Here is a 15,597-nt window from a genome sequence, read left to right as displayed (position 1 = left end):
CATTGGAGGGTGAACCAACGGCAAAGGAAGACCTTTCTCTCTGTTTCTCTCTCTCACTGTCCACTCTGCCTGTCAAAAAAAAAAAAAGAGAGAGAGAATAGAGTCAATGGAGTTCAAGTAACCGCGGGGCCGCCTTGCGGTGCAGCAGGTGCAGCAGTTTAAGCTGCCACAATTTGAGTTCTCGCTGCACCATTTCTGATGCAGCGCCCTGCTGATTTCCCTGGGGAAGCAGAGAGTTCACCCGAAGTTCTCAGGCCCCTGTGCCCACGTGGGAGACCGGGTGGAGGTCCTGGCTCATGGCTTCAGCGTGGCCCAGCCCTGGCTGTTGTGGCCATTTGACCAATGAACCAGCAGATGGAAGTGCTCACTCTCTCTGTGTGTCTCCCTCCTTCTCCCTCTCTCTGTTCTTCTGTAACTGCCTTTTAAGTAAATAATATAAACACATCTTCAAGAAATAAAGTACTGAGGACAGACACGGAAGGTCAACTTATGAGAGGCTGAAATTACCTGGGTCATGTCCTGGCTCTGCACGTTCATAAATACCATTCCAAGTTTTCGTATCTTGTGTTTTCCCTTCTGTCAGAGTCTAAAGACCCTATTGCAGGAACTCATTTGCCAAAAAACTGAGAGCAGGCATATTTTTACCCTTAAAATGGCCTTTACCAAATTACATGCTAGATTTGAGGATCTATTAGCTAGTAACAGGGGCAGTGGGACGACAGCCAAATGCTGTGTTAAGCCACACGCAACGGCCGGCGTGAGTGCTTAATCCAAACAATGGCAGCTTCACGGTGTTCAAACTGGGATGCAGAGGAGACCAAGTGAAGGAGCCCGGCTTCACCTCTGCAGGGAGTTTACGGGCATTCCCGTCCCTAACTGGTGATGTATTAACTGCCTGGAGCAAACGGGCCATCCTGAAATCATTACAATAGAGGACCTCACTGTTCTACCTAAATTAGGGAGATTTCCTCTGAAAAGAGAGAATCAGGACGGAATACGGGTCAGAAGTGACTTTGTGTTTCTATGGATTTTAAAAGGCGAGGATAAAGGCCAAGAAGAAAGCTAAGTGTTCACTTACATGTGATGCAAGAGCCACGCTCGGCATGGCAACCACAGGACGAGGGAGCTGGCAGACCACACCCTCCATTCTATTAGCAACCTTTCGAATTGACCGAAGCTATTCCTACGCAAATCCTAAACGTGGCTCACCAGTGGCCTGCCAGGAGCTACAGGGAGTCTGAGTGTGTGCACGTCCAAATTCGGCTGTTTTCAGGAAGGTGGCTGACCTCGTGCCCCAAGCACGTGGCTCCTCCCGTGGTAGATCCGAACAGCTGCACAACCTCCCCACTCCTCCTTTTCAGGAAACCATTAACTGAAAACCGACTAGACAGCAGGGACCAGGGAGATGACCGTGCAAGGGCGCCACCGTGCTTCAGCAGGGGAGACCGTGCTATTAGCTACTCCACCCCTCACCCCAGGGAGGACGAGAGAGGAGAGAGCCGGAGCATCAGTGTCCACACAGGGTCGCCTTTCCCCAGGTCCTCACCGTCATGTCCCGGCACCCGGCACCCTGCCCGCACGGTCTCCACCGACACAAGCACTGGCCCTGTGTCTTGGGTCTTCATGTCTGCAGACCCACGACGCATGCAGAACTCAAGCAAATTTGCTAACCCTTTTCCCTTGCTAATCTGTCTTTTATGGGAGGGGCTCAGTGTATGAAAGAAACCTCTTCTCTTCTATAATATGTATTTCCCAAAATTCAAATGGAATATTTCTCTGTTTATTTGAAGACAACTGGACACACATACACACAGACACTCCATCTGCTAGCTCACTGCCCAAGTGGCCACAGCGTCCAGGGATTGGGCCAGGCCAAAGCCAGGAGCCTGGAACTAAACCTGGGTCTTCCACATGGGTGGCAGGGGCCCAAGTACTTGGAGTATTTTCTGCTACTTTCCCAGGTACAGGAAAAGGGATGTGGACTGGAAATGAAGCAGCAAGATCTCAAACCGTGCTCATATGTGACACGAGTGTCTCGGGTGGTGGCTCAACCCACTGTACCACAAGGCTGGCCCTTCAAGTTAGCCCATCAGAAACTGCATCCCCAAGGGGCGGTGCAGGAGCACACAGGGACTGAGGTTGTGGCACAGCAGGTGAACCCACGGCTTGTGACCCTGGCATCCCACACTGGAGTGCCAGTTTGAGTCCTGGCTGCTCTGCTTCTACTCCTATTCCCGCTAACGTGCCTGTGAAACAGTAGACGATGGCCCATGAACTTGGGTCCCTGCCAACCAGATGGGAGACTTGGATGGAGTTCTTGGCTCCTGGTTTCAGCCTGGTCCAGCTCTGACTATGGTAGCCGTTTGGGGAGTGAACCAGCAGATGAAAGATAAAGCAAGCGCTCTCTCTCTGACTCTCCCCTGACTCTGTTGATCTGTCTTTCAAATAAAAAATAAATAAACCTTAACAATAAAACACACTGGAGCTGTGTTCACCATGCAGACGAGCTGTGAGGACAGAGAGGCAGCCAGTGCACCTACTTGAGAACTGGATGGAGAAGCCGGACTTGCTGATGAAGAAGTCGCTGTCGAACTGCAGGGTGAGGGAGTTGAAGGTGCTGTGGATGTCGCCGGGGAGGGCCGAGCCACTCCACTCCTTCAGCAGGATGTTGCTGTCCACGGGGCCGTCCCAGACCTTGAGGATGTCGTGTGCCATCTCGGTGTCAAAGACGATGAAGTGCAGGCTGCAAGGACAGAGCAGGAACACACGCAGTGCTTAGTGGTCAGCAGGCCTCCCGCCTCGGGTGGGGCCGTCCACTGCATTCCCACTTTCACAAAGCCCTCCGGCGTGTGCCGCAGTGGCATCTGGCAGCTAAGAGGGAGGGAATCAGGGTGCACAGAAATCAGTTCTGTGCCGGTCAGAACGCAGCACGCACTGCTGCAGTCTGCCCAGGATGCAGCGTGTGAAGTGTAGGCTAAGCTATCCCCGTGGAGATCACACAGGTGCTTCTGTGACTGCCAGGCCTGTCCTTCTCACAGCTTTCTAGGGCACGCACACCAAACAGCCTCCTTTGAAGCCAGTAGGAGTCAGTGTGAGAAGCCGTGTCCATGTTGTTCCCGAATGCAACACAAGGTGGCAGCACGCACACCGGGCGGATGACTGCACACCTGGGGTGCTCTCCTGCTTGCACCTGGATGGCCGACCCTCCCTGTGGGTTTGGTTCTACTTAGTTTGAGAAAAAAATACTTCACCTGAAATACCCGCATCAAGGTAAAAAGGGTGGTATAGACTCCTGTAGAACATTCTGACACTCCCATGAAGCTCACAGGCCTTTCTTAGAGCAGTGTGTTGGCCAGCACCTGTCCAGCCCTATTCAGCCTGATGGACAAGCTGAGCTAAGGCCAACAGGAGTCTGCATTTCTGGAATGTTCTGTGTAACTGATTTTCATTTGCTGCTCACTGAGGAGCAACTGTGAGGTGACACAATCAGAGACGGCCCTGGAAAGCCACACGTAGATCTCTGTTTTGTGGATGTTACCCATCAGCCAAAGCATCTACCTCGCCCCACACACAGCATGCAGTGTCCTGTACCAGTGCCCAGCGGGACACGCTGACTGTACTGCAGACTGCAAATGCACCAGGCGGGAGCCTTCCAACCACCAGTGCTGACGTGTCGCTCTCCTGGCTCCATGTCTTCTTAAAAACCAAACACAGGCAGAGGCAGCCTTGCTTCCCGCCTCAGCGCCCTGCCCTGTGGGGGCTCTGGTGTCCTAGAGACACTCACGTCCCCAGGCTTCTCACTGGTGCTGTGTACTCAGGTGGCAGCACAGGCTGCAGAGTGAGCTCCACAGTGGACACCGTTTTTTCTTTATTACTATGATTATAATTGCACATATTTATGAGATGCAGTGTGGTAATTTGATACATGTATCCAGTGTGTGATGGTCAGATCAGGATAGCCTCCACAGCTACCATCTTCATGCACTGAGTGGGTCACACTAAAAACAACGGCACATTTTGTTACTTTATACAGAGTTGGGAATTTTTAAGCTATTTAATAGCATGAGTAATGCTTTAATTTTCTAGTCCATCCTCTACTAAAGCGTCTTCAGTTGCCACTTTCCAGTTACGGCAGTCAGTGCTGTACTGGTCATTCTACAACCCAATCCAAGGTTCTCCACATGTTTAAAAAAAGTCCCATTTATTTAATGTGTTAGGAGGGTTTTTTCTTATGTTGTTGATGACGAAAAAGTATTAAATTCTACAAAGTTCTTTTAGCAACTATATGAGCACAGAGTTTTTTTAATACATAAATGAAATGAATTATAGAGTTAGGTTCTTCATTTTTCTCTCTTATAATGTGCTTGTCTTTGGAAATGAAAGTTATTTTAGGTATATTAAATGAACTGGACCACTTTCTTACTTTTTTTCTTTCGAGGAATAGATTTTTCCAAATATTGTATATTGGATTACATAATCTATTTTCTAAAATTTTCTAGGATGTCATCTCTCCTATAGGTTTATCACTATTTCCATTCTGAATGTACATCATGAGAGTCTCTTGTATTTTATGTCAATACATCTCATCAGTTGTCTATGCAATGACACTATTTAAAGGATCATTTTCATTGTTTTCAAATTACTTTTATTGCTTCATTCGTTATGGTACTATATATATACTTTCTCCAAGATGATATCTTTGAATATACTCTGACACTATTTAGAAAATTTCCATTAGTCTAATAGGAATGTTTCTTATTATATTCTTTCTCTATATATATATTTATGGATTTCATTACAAATTAAGCTATTAACATTGCATATTATTATTTTCAAAACAGAGGACATTTTGTGTTACTTTTTTTGTTGCAGACTTCTAGTGCTATCCCATTTTGTCAGGAGGCATGGTACAAAAGTTGTGTTTCTCTGTATTTATTACTTGTTTGTTTCTTTGATCATATTTTTATACCTCTCATATTTATTTGAATAGAATCTACTGTTTCCAATTATAAGTTTTATATATCTGCATAGTTCAAATTGCCTTTAAATTCACTAAATTTTTATCTATCTGATCCATATCATATAAAGAGATTAAGAGTGTGTTATGTAATGAACAATGTCTCCAGATAACTCCATTATTTGCTGGTTTGTTTTTAAACTATGTTCTTAGCTGGATACAAATTTCTGTTCTATGTACTTGATGAACATACATCCCTAAATAACATACCCGTAGTATGGTAGATACTGAACAGTAACTGTATTACTGGTATATTTACAGAGGACTGGAATGGAGTTTGCTTACAGGATTCAGCACTTCCAAGATGTTTTTATTCTGTTCTGTACTGTTAAGAACTCCTTCAGCAGGTCAACATACACCTACCTCACCCCCCATATATATATATAAGGAGAATCAGGAAAAGTTGGAAGCGTTTCCACTAACACCCAGAACCAGAGAAGGATGTTCTCTCTCACCATTGCTAATCAATACAGTCCTGCAGTTTTAGCCAGAATCATCAGTTAAGAGAAAAAATCGAAGTGATACAAATTGGAAACAAGGAAGTCAAAATATCCCTGTCTGAAGAGGACATAATTTTATATATAGGGGAACCTATATATAGACTCTACTAAGAGACTATTGGAACTCAGAGTATGGTACATTTGCAGGATATAAAGTGAAGCCACAAAAAATCAACATTCTTTATATACAAAGGTAATATCATGGCTGAGAAAAAACTTGTAATATCACTAACACTCACAATAGCTACAAAAAACTTTAAATACATTTAAATAAATTTAACAAGAATGTGAAAAGTCTCTACAATGAAAATTTCAAAATATTAAAGAAAGAAATAGAAGACACAAAAAAATGGAAACTCTTCCATGTCCCTGGATTGAAAGAATTGTTATCAACAAAATGTCCATTCTACCCAAAGCAATTTACAGATTCAATGCAATCCCTATCAAAATACCAATGACATTCACCTCATATATAGAAAAAAAATGAGACCCTGAATAGCTAAAGAAATCATAAACAACAGAAACAAAGGCAAAGGTATCACAATACCAGATCTCAAGATACACCACGGGGTCAGTTATAATCAAAACAACCTGGTACTGAAATAAAAATAGAGATATAGACCAATTGAACATAATAGAAATCCCAGAAATTAAGCCACACTGGTACAACTAGCTAATCTTTGACAAATGCATGAAAATCAATTCCTTGAGAAAGGAATGTGTCTTCAACAAATGCAGCTTGGAAAATCAGACCTACACATGCAGAAGTATGAAATAAGACCCTTATATTAACACCTTATAGAAAAATCAATTATAAATGGACCAAGGAGCTAAATCTATGACCAATATCACCCAATTACCAGAGAAAAACATCAGGGGATCTCTGCAAGACAATGGCATAGGAAATGACTTCTTGGAAAAGATATTAGAAGCACAAGCAATAAAAGAAAAAATAGACAAATCAGATTACATTAAGCTAAGAAGATTCTGCACTGTAAAGAAACACTCACCTAAGTGAAGAGGCAACCACAGAGTGGGAGATGATATTTGTAAACTATGCAACTGATTAAAGATTAATATCCAGGATCTATTTAGAGCTCAAGAAACTCAACAACTGCAAAACAAACCACCCAGTTAAGAAATGGGCAAAAGAAATGAACAGACATTTTTCAAAGGATGAAGTTCAAATGGCAAACAGACACATGAAAATATGCTCGGGATCACTAGCCATCAAGGAAATGCAAATTAAAACCACAGCAAGGTTTCACCTCACTCCAGTTAGATAATAATAAATGCTGGCAAGGATGTGGGGAAGAAAGTATCCTAATCTACTGTTGGTGGAAATGTAAACTAGTACAACCATATGGAAGGCAGTATGGAGATTCCTAAGAAATATGAAAATAAATCTACCATATGACCCAGCCATCCACTCCTGGGAATTTACCCAAATGAAATGAAATCAGCATATTAAAGAGTTATTTGTACCTCCATGCTTATTACAGCTCAATTCACAATAGTTGAGATATGCAATCAACCAAGATGTCTACCAACTGAAGACTGGATAAAGAAAATGTGGTATATAAACACTATTGAATACAACTCAGGCATAGACAAAAATTAAATCCTGTCTTTTGCAACAAAATGAATGCAACTGTAAACCATGATGCTTAGTGAAATAAGCCAGTCCCCAAAAGACAAATATCATGTTTTATCTGATATGTGGTAGTTAATATAGAATAACAAAAAATCTTACGATTTGATTGTTTTTTAGCCCTTGTTTATATTCGTGTAGAACTGTGGTCTTCCTACTGCTTACTTGTTGGATATTATGGTTTATGATGAATTAAGCCTATGATTATAAAATGGATCAAAATAATATCTGAAGAGAGGAAGAAGGGGGATTGACGGAAGGAGAGAGGAAGGAAGGGATTACAGCTGTCTTCTTAGAACTGTACCTATGAAATATATGAAATCTAGTCTCTTTATATTAACAAAAATAAATTAAAATATTTAGATTGATAATAAACTGAAAACACTAATTGAAAATTCCTCATATGTGACATAATATATTTTAAATGCATATGATGAAGTCACTAAACAAAAAAAAAAATAAGTAAAAATGAACATGACTGGGCTGAGGATGGGGCTGTGGTGTGGTAAGTTAAGGCTCTGCCTGCCATACTGTCATCTCATCCAGACACTGGTTCGAGTACCAGCAGCTCCACTTCCAATCCAATTCTCTGCTGATGGCCTGGAAAAGCAGTGGAGGAAGGCCCAAGTACTTGGGCCCCTGCACCTGCATGGGGGACCTGGAGGAAGCACCTGGCTCCTAGCTTTGGATTGGCCCAGATCCAGCTGTTGCAGCCATAGGAGGAGTGAACCAGCAGATGGAAGACTTCTCTCTCGGTCTCTCCCTCTTTCTGTCTGTAACTCTGCCTCAAATAAATAAATCTTTTAAGAAAATAAACTTGACTAACTGGAATTAAAAATCTGTGTTTAAGAAATTATGATTAGATTTAAAACAAATTTAAAGGAAGGACATATAGTAGAAGGGTAAGTGAATTAAGCATATAATCAATAAACATTGTATTCATGATGCATAATAACAGTGGGGGAAAGAAACAAGGTAAAGAAAGACATTCTAGCTTGGACAAAATGAGCAACAGACTTCAAACGAAGAGTTCATAAAAAGGGACAGATGTAGACATTGATTATTCATCAGAGAAATGCAGACAATAATTATTACACAACACTAGGATCGCTGACATGATAAAGACAGTCCTCAACATACTACAGGGCAGTTGTAATCAAAACAGCGTGGTACTGGTACAGAAACAGATGGATAGACCAATGGAACAGAATTGAAACACCAGAAATCAACCCAAACATCTACAGCCAACTTATATTTGATCAAGGATCTAAAACTAATTCCTGGAGCAAGGACAGTCTATTCAATAAATGGTGCTGGGAAAATTGGATTTCCACGTGCAGAATCATGAAGCAAGACCCCTACCTTACACCTTACACAAAAATCCACTCAACATGGATTAAAGACCTAAATCTACGACCTGACACCATCAAGTTACTAGAGAACATTGGAGAAACCCTTCAAGATATTGGCACAGGCAAAGAATTTCTGGAAAAGACCCGGGAGGCACAGGCAGTCAAAGCCAAAATCAACTATTGGGATTGCATCAAATTGAGAAGTTTCTGTACTGCAAAAGAAACAGTCAGGAGAGTGAAGAGACAACCGACAGAATGGGAAAAAATATTTGCAAACTATGCAACAGATAAAGGGTTAATAACCAGAATCTACAAAGAGATCAAGAAACTCCACAAAAACAAAACCAACAACCCACTTAAGAGATGGGCCAAGGACCTCAATAGACATTTTTCAAAAGAGGAAATCCAAATGGCCAACAGACACATGAAAAAATGTTCAAGGTCATTAGCAATCAGGGAAATGCAAATCAAAAGCACAATGAGGTTTCACCTCACCCCGGTTAGAATGGCTCACATACAGAAATCTACCAACAACAGATGCTGGCGAGGATGTGGGGAAAAAGGGACACTAACCCACTGTTGGTGGGAATGCAAACTGGTCAAGCCACTATGGAAGTCAGTCTGGAGATTCCTCAGAAACCTGAAGATAACCCTACCGTTCGACCCAGCCATCCCACTCCTTGGAAATTGGCAAACAAAAAAGCGGTCTGCACCCTAATGTTTATTGCAACTCAATTCACAATAGCTAAGACCTGGAACCAACCTAAATGCCCATCAACGGTAGACTGGATAAAGAAATTATGGGATATGTACTCTTTAGAATACTATACCGCAGTAAGAAACAATGAAATCCAGCCATTTGCAACAAAATGGAGGAATCTGGAACACATCATGCTGAGTGAAATAAGCCAGTCCCAAAGGGACAAATACCATATGTTCTCCCTGGTCGGTGACAACTGACTGAACACCAAAAAGGAAACCTGTTGAAGTGAAATGGACACTATGGGAAATGGTGACTTGATCAGCATAGCCCTGACTGTTAATGAACAACTTAATACATTATCCCTCTTAGTAGTTTTTTTGTCTGTTCTACTTAATATGACTGGTTTAATTCTGTAATTAATACACAGTTATTCTTAAGTGTTGAAAATTAACTGAAATGTGATCCCTGTTAAACATAAGAGTGGGAATAAGAGAGGGAAGAGATGTATAATTCAGGACATGCTCAAGCTGACTTGCCCCAAATGGTAGAGTTAGAAACATACCAGGGGATTCCAATTTAATCCCATCAAGGTGGCATGTACCAATGCCATCTCACTATTCCAAGTGATCAATTTCAGTTCACAATTGATCATAATGATAGGACTAAGAGTCAAAGGGAGCACATAAACATGTCTAGTACCTGCTAACACTAACCAATAGAATAAATAAAGGGGAGAGTGATCCAACATGGGAAGTGAGATACTCAGCAGACTCATAGAATGGCAGATGTCCTAAATAGCACTCTGGCCTCAGAATCAGCCCTAAAGGCATTCAGATCTGGCTGAAAAGCCCATGAGAGTATTTCAGGCATGGAAAGCCAAGACACTCTGGCAAAAGATCTCTGTGAGTGAGATCCCAGTGGAAAGAACAGGTCTCCAAAGAAGGAGGTACCTTTCTCTGAAGGGAGGAGAGAACCTCCACTTTGACTATGACCTTGTCTAAACAACATAAGAGTCGGAGAACTCAGAGGGCTTCCATAGCCTTGGAAACTCATGACTGGAGCATAGGGAGATTACTGATGCCATAGACAGGAGTGTCAATTGGTAAAGTCAACAACAGGAGTCACTGTGCACTTACTCCTCATGTAGGATCTCTGTCCTTAATGTGCTGTGCATTGAGATTTAATGCTATAACGAGTACTCAAACAATATATTTCACTTTGTGTTTCTATGGGGGTGCAAACTGTTGAAATCTTTACTTAATGCATACTAAACTGATCCTCTGTAATAAAAAAAAAAAAAAGAAATTATCAATTCCCAACTTGACTCTCACTGGGATTAAACATGACAATAGGTCTGATCTGATTTCATCATCATTAAAAAAAAATCATCTATTATTTTTCACTTTATGTTTCTGTGTGGGAGCAAACTGTTGAAATCCTTACTTAATGTATACTAAGCTGATCTTCTGTATATTAAGATAATCGAAAATGAATCTTGATGTGAATGGAAGGGGAGAGGGAGTGGGAAAGGGGAGGGTTGTGGGGGGGAGGGACGGTATGGGGGGGAAGCCATTGTAATCCATAAATCGTACTTTGGAAATTTATATTCATTAAATAAAAGTTAAAAAAAAAAGACAGTCCTCAGTAAGTGAGCTGAAAAGGCAGCATTCTTGGGACCACAGCCCCTGTGGCAGGAGTGAAGAGGGAGCTGTCTGACAGAATGTGCCTGTCTGAAGGACTTACGGGTGACCAGCAGCTTCAGCGACTGGTGTGAACCCAGAACACTCACACACTTTCACCACCCAACACGTCAAAGCCTGCTCAACACAGCACCACTCACAAACAGCCTGCACCAAACAACCCAAGTGCCCCTCAACACCCAGAAGGGCTAAGTGAATGGCAGTGTTCTCCTGTGATGCATATCCACCGACACGCAGGCACAGAACGCACAAGTCCAGGTCATCCCATTTCTATAACACTGGATTTCAGCAAACTCGTCTAAAGTTGACCCTTATTACTCATGAGGAGAGATGACACAGAAGCAACCATGGGGTCCTGAGAACGCTCAGGTTCTTGGTAAGGGTGCTGGTGACACAGGGGTGTTTATTTTGTGACAAACTGCACCATTAATAATTTGTGCAGTTTCACACACGCATGTTGCAAGCCAGTGAGAGGTTTACATGGATAAAAAGGCATCCTGGTGCCATGAGTTCTGCCATACTTGTGACTCCAACAGAAAACAGAACAAAACCTAAATAATGACAATGTAACAATCATCTTTCATAGACATGGAAAACCAGAAAGTCAGAATTCCAGACTGTACAGCACTAGGCAGGAAGGTTAAAAAGTTGAACAAAACATGGCATCCTTATGGAACTAAGAGTTGACTCAGATACAGGCACACGGGGAACAATCACACACCACAGTACACAGTGACACGCCGCACAAACTTACAGATAAGGCATCAGGCAGGCGCACGGGGTGGCGCGCGTCTGATTCTGCCGTGCTGGGTCACAACAGCTCTCACCAGGACAAGAGAAGCAAGGAGGAGATTCAAGTAAAGGGAACCACAGGCACTGCAGGTTGCAGGCAAGTACAAGAGAATGCACACACACACACGCACTCGCACACACACACACACACTCCCATACTCCCACACACTCCCACACTCCCTCACACACACACTCATACACGCTCACACACACACTCACACAAGAAACTAAAGTTTCAAATGTCAGAAAAGTAAAAATATAAAAGCTACAAATAAATGTAACAAAATGTTTAAATATTTTCCTCATCAGATTGACCAAAGATTAAAAAGATGTTATCCAGTTTCAATGATAATGTAGGTTCACTGCATTTTCATGTATTATTTGTGGCCATACCTACCCCTTTTAGAATAATTTTGTAACGGCTATAAAAATCCGAATGTGCATACACAGCAAGTCCAGCTAGAAATTAATCATAAAAAGTACACTTAGGATGACATATTGGGAGGATAGTAGCATTTTTTATAACAGTGAAAAAAATGGTAACAACCTGAGTGTCTCCAAAGGATATCATTTAAGTAAATTCTGGTACATTCAGGCAGTGGATATTCAGCTAAAGAGAGTGAGATGGAATTACAAGGAAGGACATGAAAATTTGATCAGGCTAACTATGAAAAAAATCTGCAGGGTAATATGGTATATTATTTTTGTAAAAATGATTAAATAGATGAATAAAAATATCCACTTGTACATATTTATATTTGCATAGAAAAATATTATATATATACATATACTACACTTTAAATTATAGTTATTTAGGAGACTACAATTTTGGCAAACTACTTTTAGGGTTTTATTTTTGTGCAACACTTTATTTCAAAACAAAGTAAAGTACATAAACTTGAATGCCACGAAGAGGAGCCTAAATTTATTTTGTGTATGATAAGAAACCAAGTTTTCTTTAATGGACAAGTGAATGATTACCTTTGCTTAATAGAAAATTTGCACTAAGGTACATGGAAGTGTTTACATCATTTTGTGCAGCAAATGACTTCTTACTAATATATTCTTAGGTATTAATCATAAATATTAGCAAATCTTACTTTCAAGACTCTTTGCCACAACATTACATATAATATCAACAATTTGAAATAGCATAAACAGGGGCCAGCGTCCTGGCACAGCTGGTTAAGCTGCCGCCTTCAATATAGGCATCCTGTATGTATGCTGGTTCACGTTCCGCTGCTCCACTTCTAATCCAGCTAACGGCCTGGAAAAGGAGCAGAAGATTATCCAAGTACTTGGGCCCCTGCCACCTACATGGGTGACCCAGATGAAGCTCCCGGCTCTGCCCTAGCCATTATGGCCATCTGGGGAGTGAACCAGCAGGTGGAAGATCTCTCTCTCTCTCTATCTCTCCCCCTCTCCCTCTCCCTCTTTCTGTAACTCTTTCAAAGTAAATAAATAAATCGTAAAAAAAGAAATATAATAAGCAACTAGATACTATCATACTATCGAGCGTGCCTGGGCACCTGTAAGCCTGGGGCAACAAGTTAGCAGCTATCTCTGTAGGGAAATGGTCTATTTGTTTTTGGTTGGTTGTTTTACTTTTTAAAGTCTTTATATCTTGGTTAGTTTAACAATTGTATGAAATGAATGCTTTTTAATGTCTCTTAGACTGAGAGCGGTAGCTGGGAGTGGATGGTGGGTTCATAGGAGGCGGGTCTGAAGGTCTGCCTATAGTAGGGCAGCCGTGGTGGGCTTCCGTGGTACTGGAGGTGAGGATTCTAGGAGCCGGGAGGAAGAGGGGCTTGTCCCGACACTATGGGGTCTGCCCTGGATGTGTCCACACTAGGTGATGGCGGGGACGGGGGGACACAGGGAGAATGAGAAGGGAAGGGCGTGTTTGCTGGAGATTTGCCTGCAGACTTCCTGGAAGAGAGCGGATCACTCTGGCAGGTGAGAGGGGTGACGTTCTTCTAGAGGATCTCACATTTAAGTGGGCCCTGCACGACGGGAATGCTCCGAGCGCGAGGCCACGAGTGGAAGCCGAGGAAGAGCATCTGTTGGAAGAAAGCCACCATTCCCCGACTGTGGTTGGAGAACTACAAGTGCCTCAGAGCCCGGGTGTTCAGGGCACAGGCCAGCAGGTGTAGGTGAAACCACAGGGCCACAGGCTGCCAACCATGGACATGGGTGTGGGTGTGGGGCCTGTGCTGGTCGGCTGACAGCCGGAGCATCTGAGAGACTGGAGGACGCAGGGGACAGGTTTGGGAAGGTCAGTGGAGAGGAGGGAAAGGCACAGGGCAGAACTGGGGCTGCAGGGAGGAGGTGGTGACGGCACACAGCAGGAAGGAAGGGCGCACACAGCAGCGCACACAGGGCTTGGGTTTTCTGTGCATCACGTGCTCGTCCAGTTCCCACCATGGAGACCTTGGTTGTGCCTCACCACAGGGCTTCTCTGGGAGATATACTAATGTGTTCCTCCTTGACATCCCCACAGTGCCAGGAAGCCCTGTGAGATCCAGCAAAGATCCCAGGGAGGGTGGGCCCATCTTCCTTCTCTGGACCCTCAGTATCCTGAAATCTCCAGCAGTGTCTTCGATGTGGGGGGCGGGGGTGGGGGCAGCGCATCTGGGGATCTCCAGCCTTGCCTGGCCCAAGCACCTCCCTCCTGGGACATGTGGCCTCTGCTGCCACCCTCTGCAACGGTGGCCTTGCCCCCGTCCCCGCCACTAGCGAGCTCTCTGTAGTGCTATTTACACGCCACTCAGACGTCACTTCCTGTGACATTGTTTTTCATTTCCTCTCAGCCCTTCCCGCTTCATTGGCCAAGGCCTTCTTGGAAATGTCTAGTGGGTTACTCCTGGGAGCCCAGGAGGCAAGACAGCCACCCACTGGGCTGTCAGTCAACTCAGAGCAGGAGGCCATGCGCTGGCTGGCTTTGAAACAGATGTGGGTGATCACTGCCAAAGACTTAGTGTGTGTGTGTGTGGGGGGGGATATGAGTGAGGAGCTGCCAGGGATGTTTGTGCTTCACACACATTCTCACGACAACATACACTGAAAAGTGTGGCGCTGGGGACTGGACACCTTGGTGCAGGGCAGCTGGGACGGCAGCCACAGACACGAGTAGGAGCTGGATCTCCACTGCTGTCTCTGCTTGCAACGGCTGCAGCGCCCTTCACCAGCTGTCTCTGCAGAGGGAAGGGGAGGCCCCACCGTGGTCTTCCTGGGCCAGCTTGGCCAGGGAGAGACTCGCAATGCAGCTCCCAGTGCCTGGGGAAGCAGCACGGAGATGGGGTCACTGCCTCCTGCTTTCCTCCAGTGCGTTTCCCCACCTCAAAGGCTGCTCAGCGATGGATTGGCTGATCTCACCCTGACGTCTCCCGAGCCTGGCGTGGCAGGAAACACACGCAGGACACACCCCTGGGGGGCTGGCACCACCCCTCCTAGGCAGTTCTCCACGTCTGCATAGGAGCAGGCTTCTCCATCTTGCTAACGCTGAGGAACTTCCAATGGTTTTATGACACAGGAGCTTGTTGGAGGGCTTTCCCTCCAGCTCTCCCACCAAATGTCATTGCTTGTGGACAACTAGGGACAGAAATACACTCACAGTGAGGGTGCCAGAAAACTCCACGTGCAGAGACCAGCTGGAAGTACAGAGCACACACACACACACACCCTCACACACTCAAACACACACTCATACACTCACACACACACTCATACACTCCCCCCCACATTTACACACACACAACCCACACACTCATACACTCCCACACACACACTTACACACACTCACAACACACACTCACACACTCCCACACACACTCCCACACACTCATACATTCCCACACACACACTTACACACACACTCACAAC

At 44.0% G+C, this 15,597-nt stretch overlaps 1 protein-coding gene across 2 annotated transcripts in view; it reads right to left on the bottom strand.

Annotated features, from left to right (window-relative positions):
- The window catches only part of CSMD1 (CUB and Sushi multiple domains 1), a 2,062,046-nt gene that overhangs the window by 292,509 nt on the left and 1,753,940 nt on the right, over window positions 1-15,597 (bottom strand). For both annotated transcript variants that reach the window (XM_070047233.2, XM_070047234.2), the window contains exon 26: window positions 2,541-2,743. In XM_070047233.2, coding sequence (XP_069903334.2) covers window positions 2,541-2,743 — 203 coding nt within the window. The remainder of the gene's footprint in view (window positions 1-2,540; window positions 2,744-15,597) is intronic.

Source organism: Oryctolagus cuniculus, chromosome 8 (assembly GCF_051225735.1).
Source record: "Oryctolagus cuniculus isolate XC-2025 breed Fujian yellow rabbit chromosome 8, ASM5122573v1, whole genome shotgun sequence".
Classification (NCBI taxonomy): domain Eukaryota; kingdom Metazoa; phylum Chordata; class Mammalia; order Lagomorpha; family Leporidae; genus Oryctolagus; species Oryctolagus cuniculus.
The sequence above is the reverse complement of the archived record's forward strand: the minus strand, read 5'-3'. Positions and strand labels throughout refer to the sequence as shown.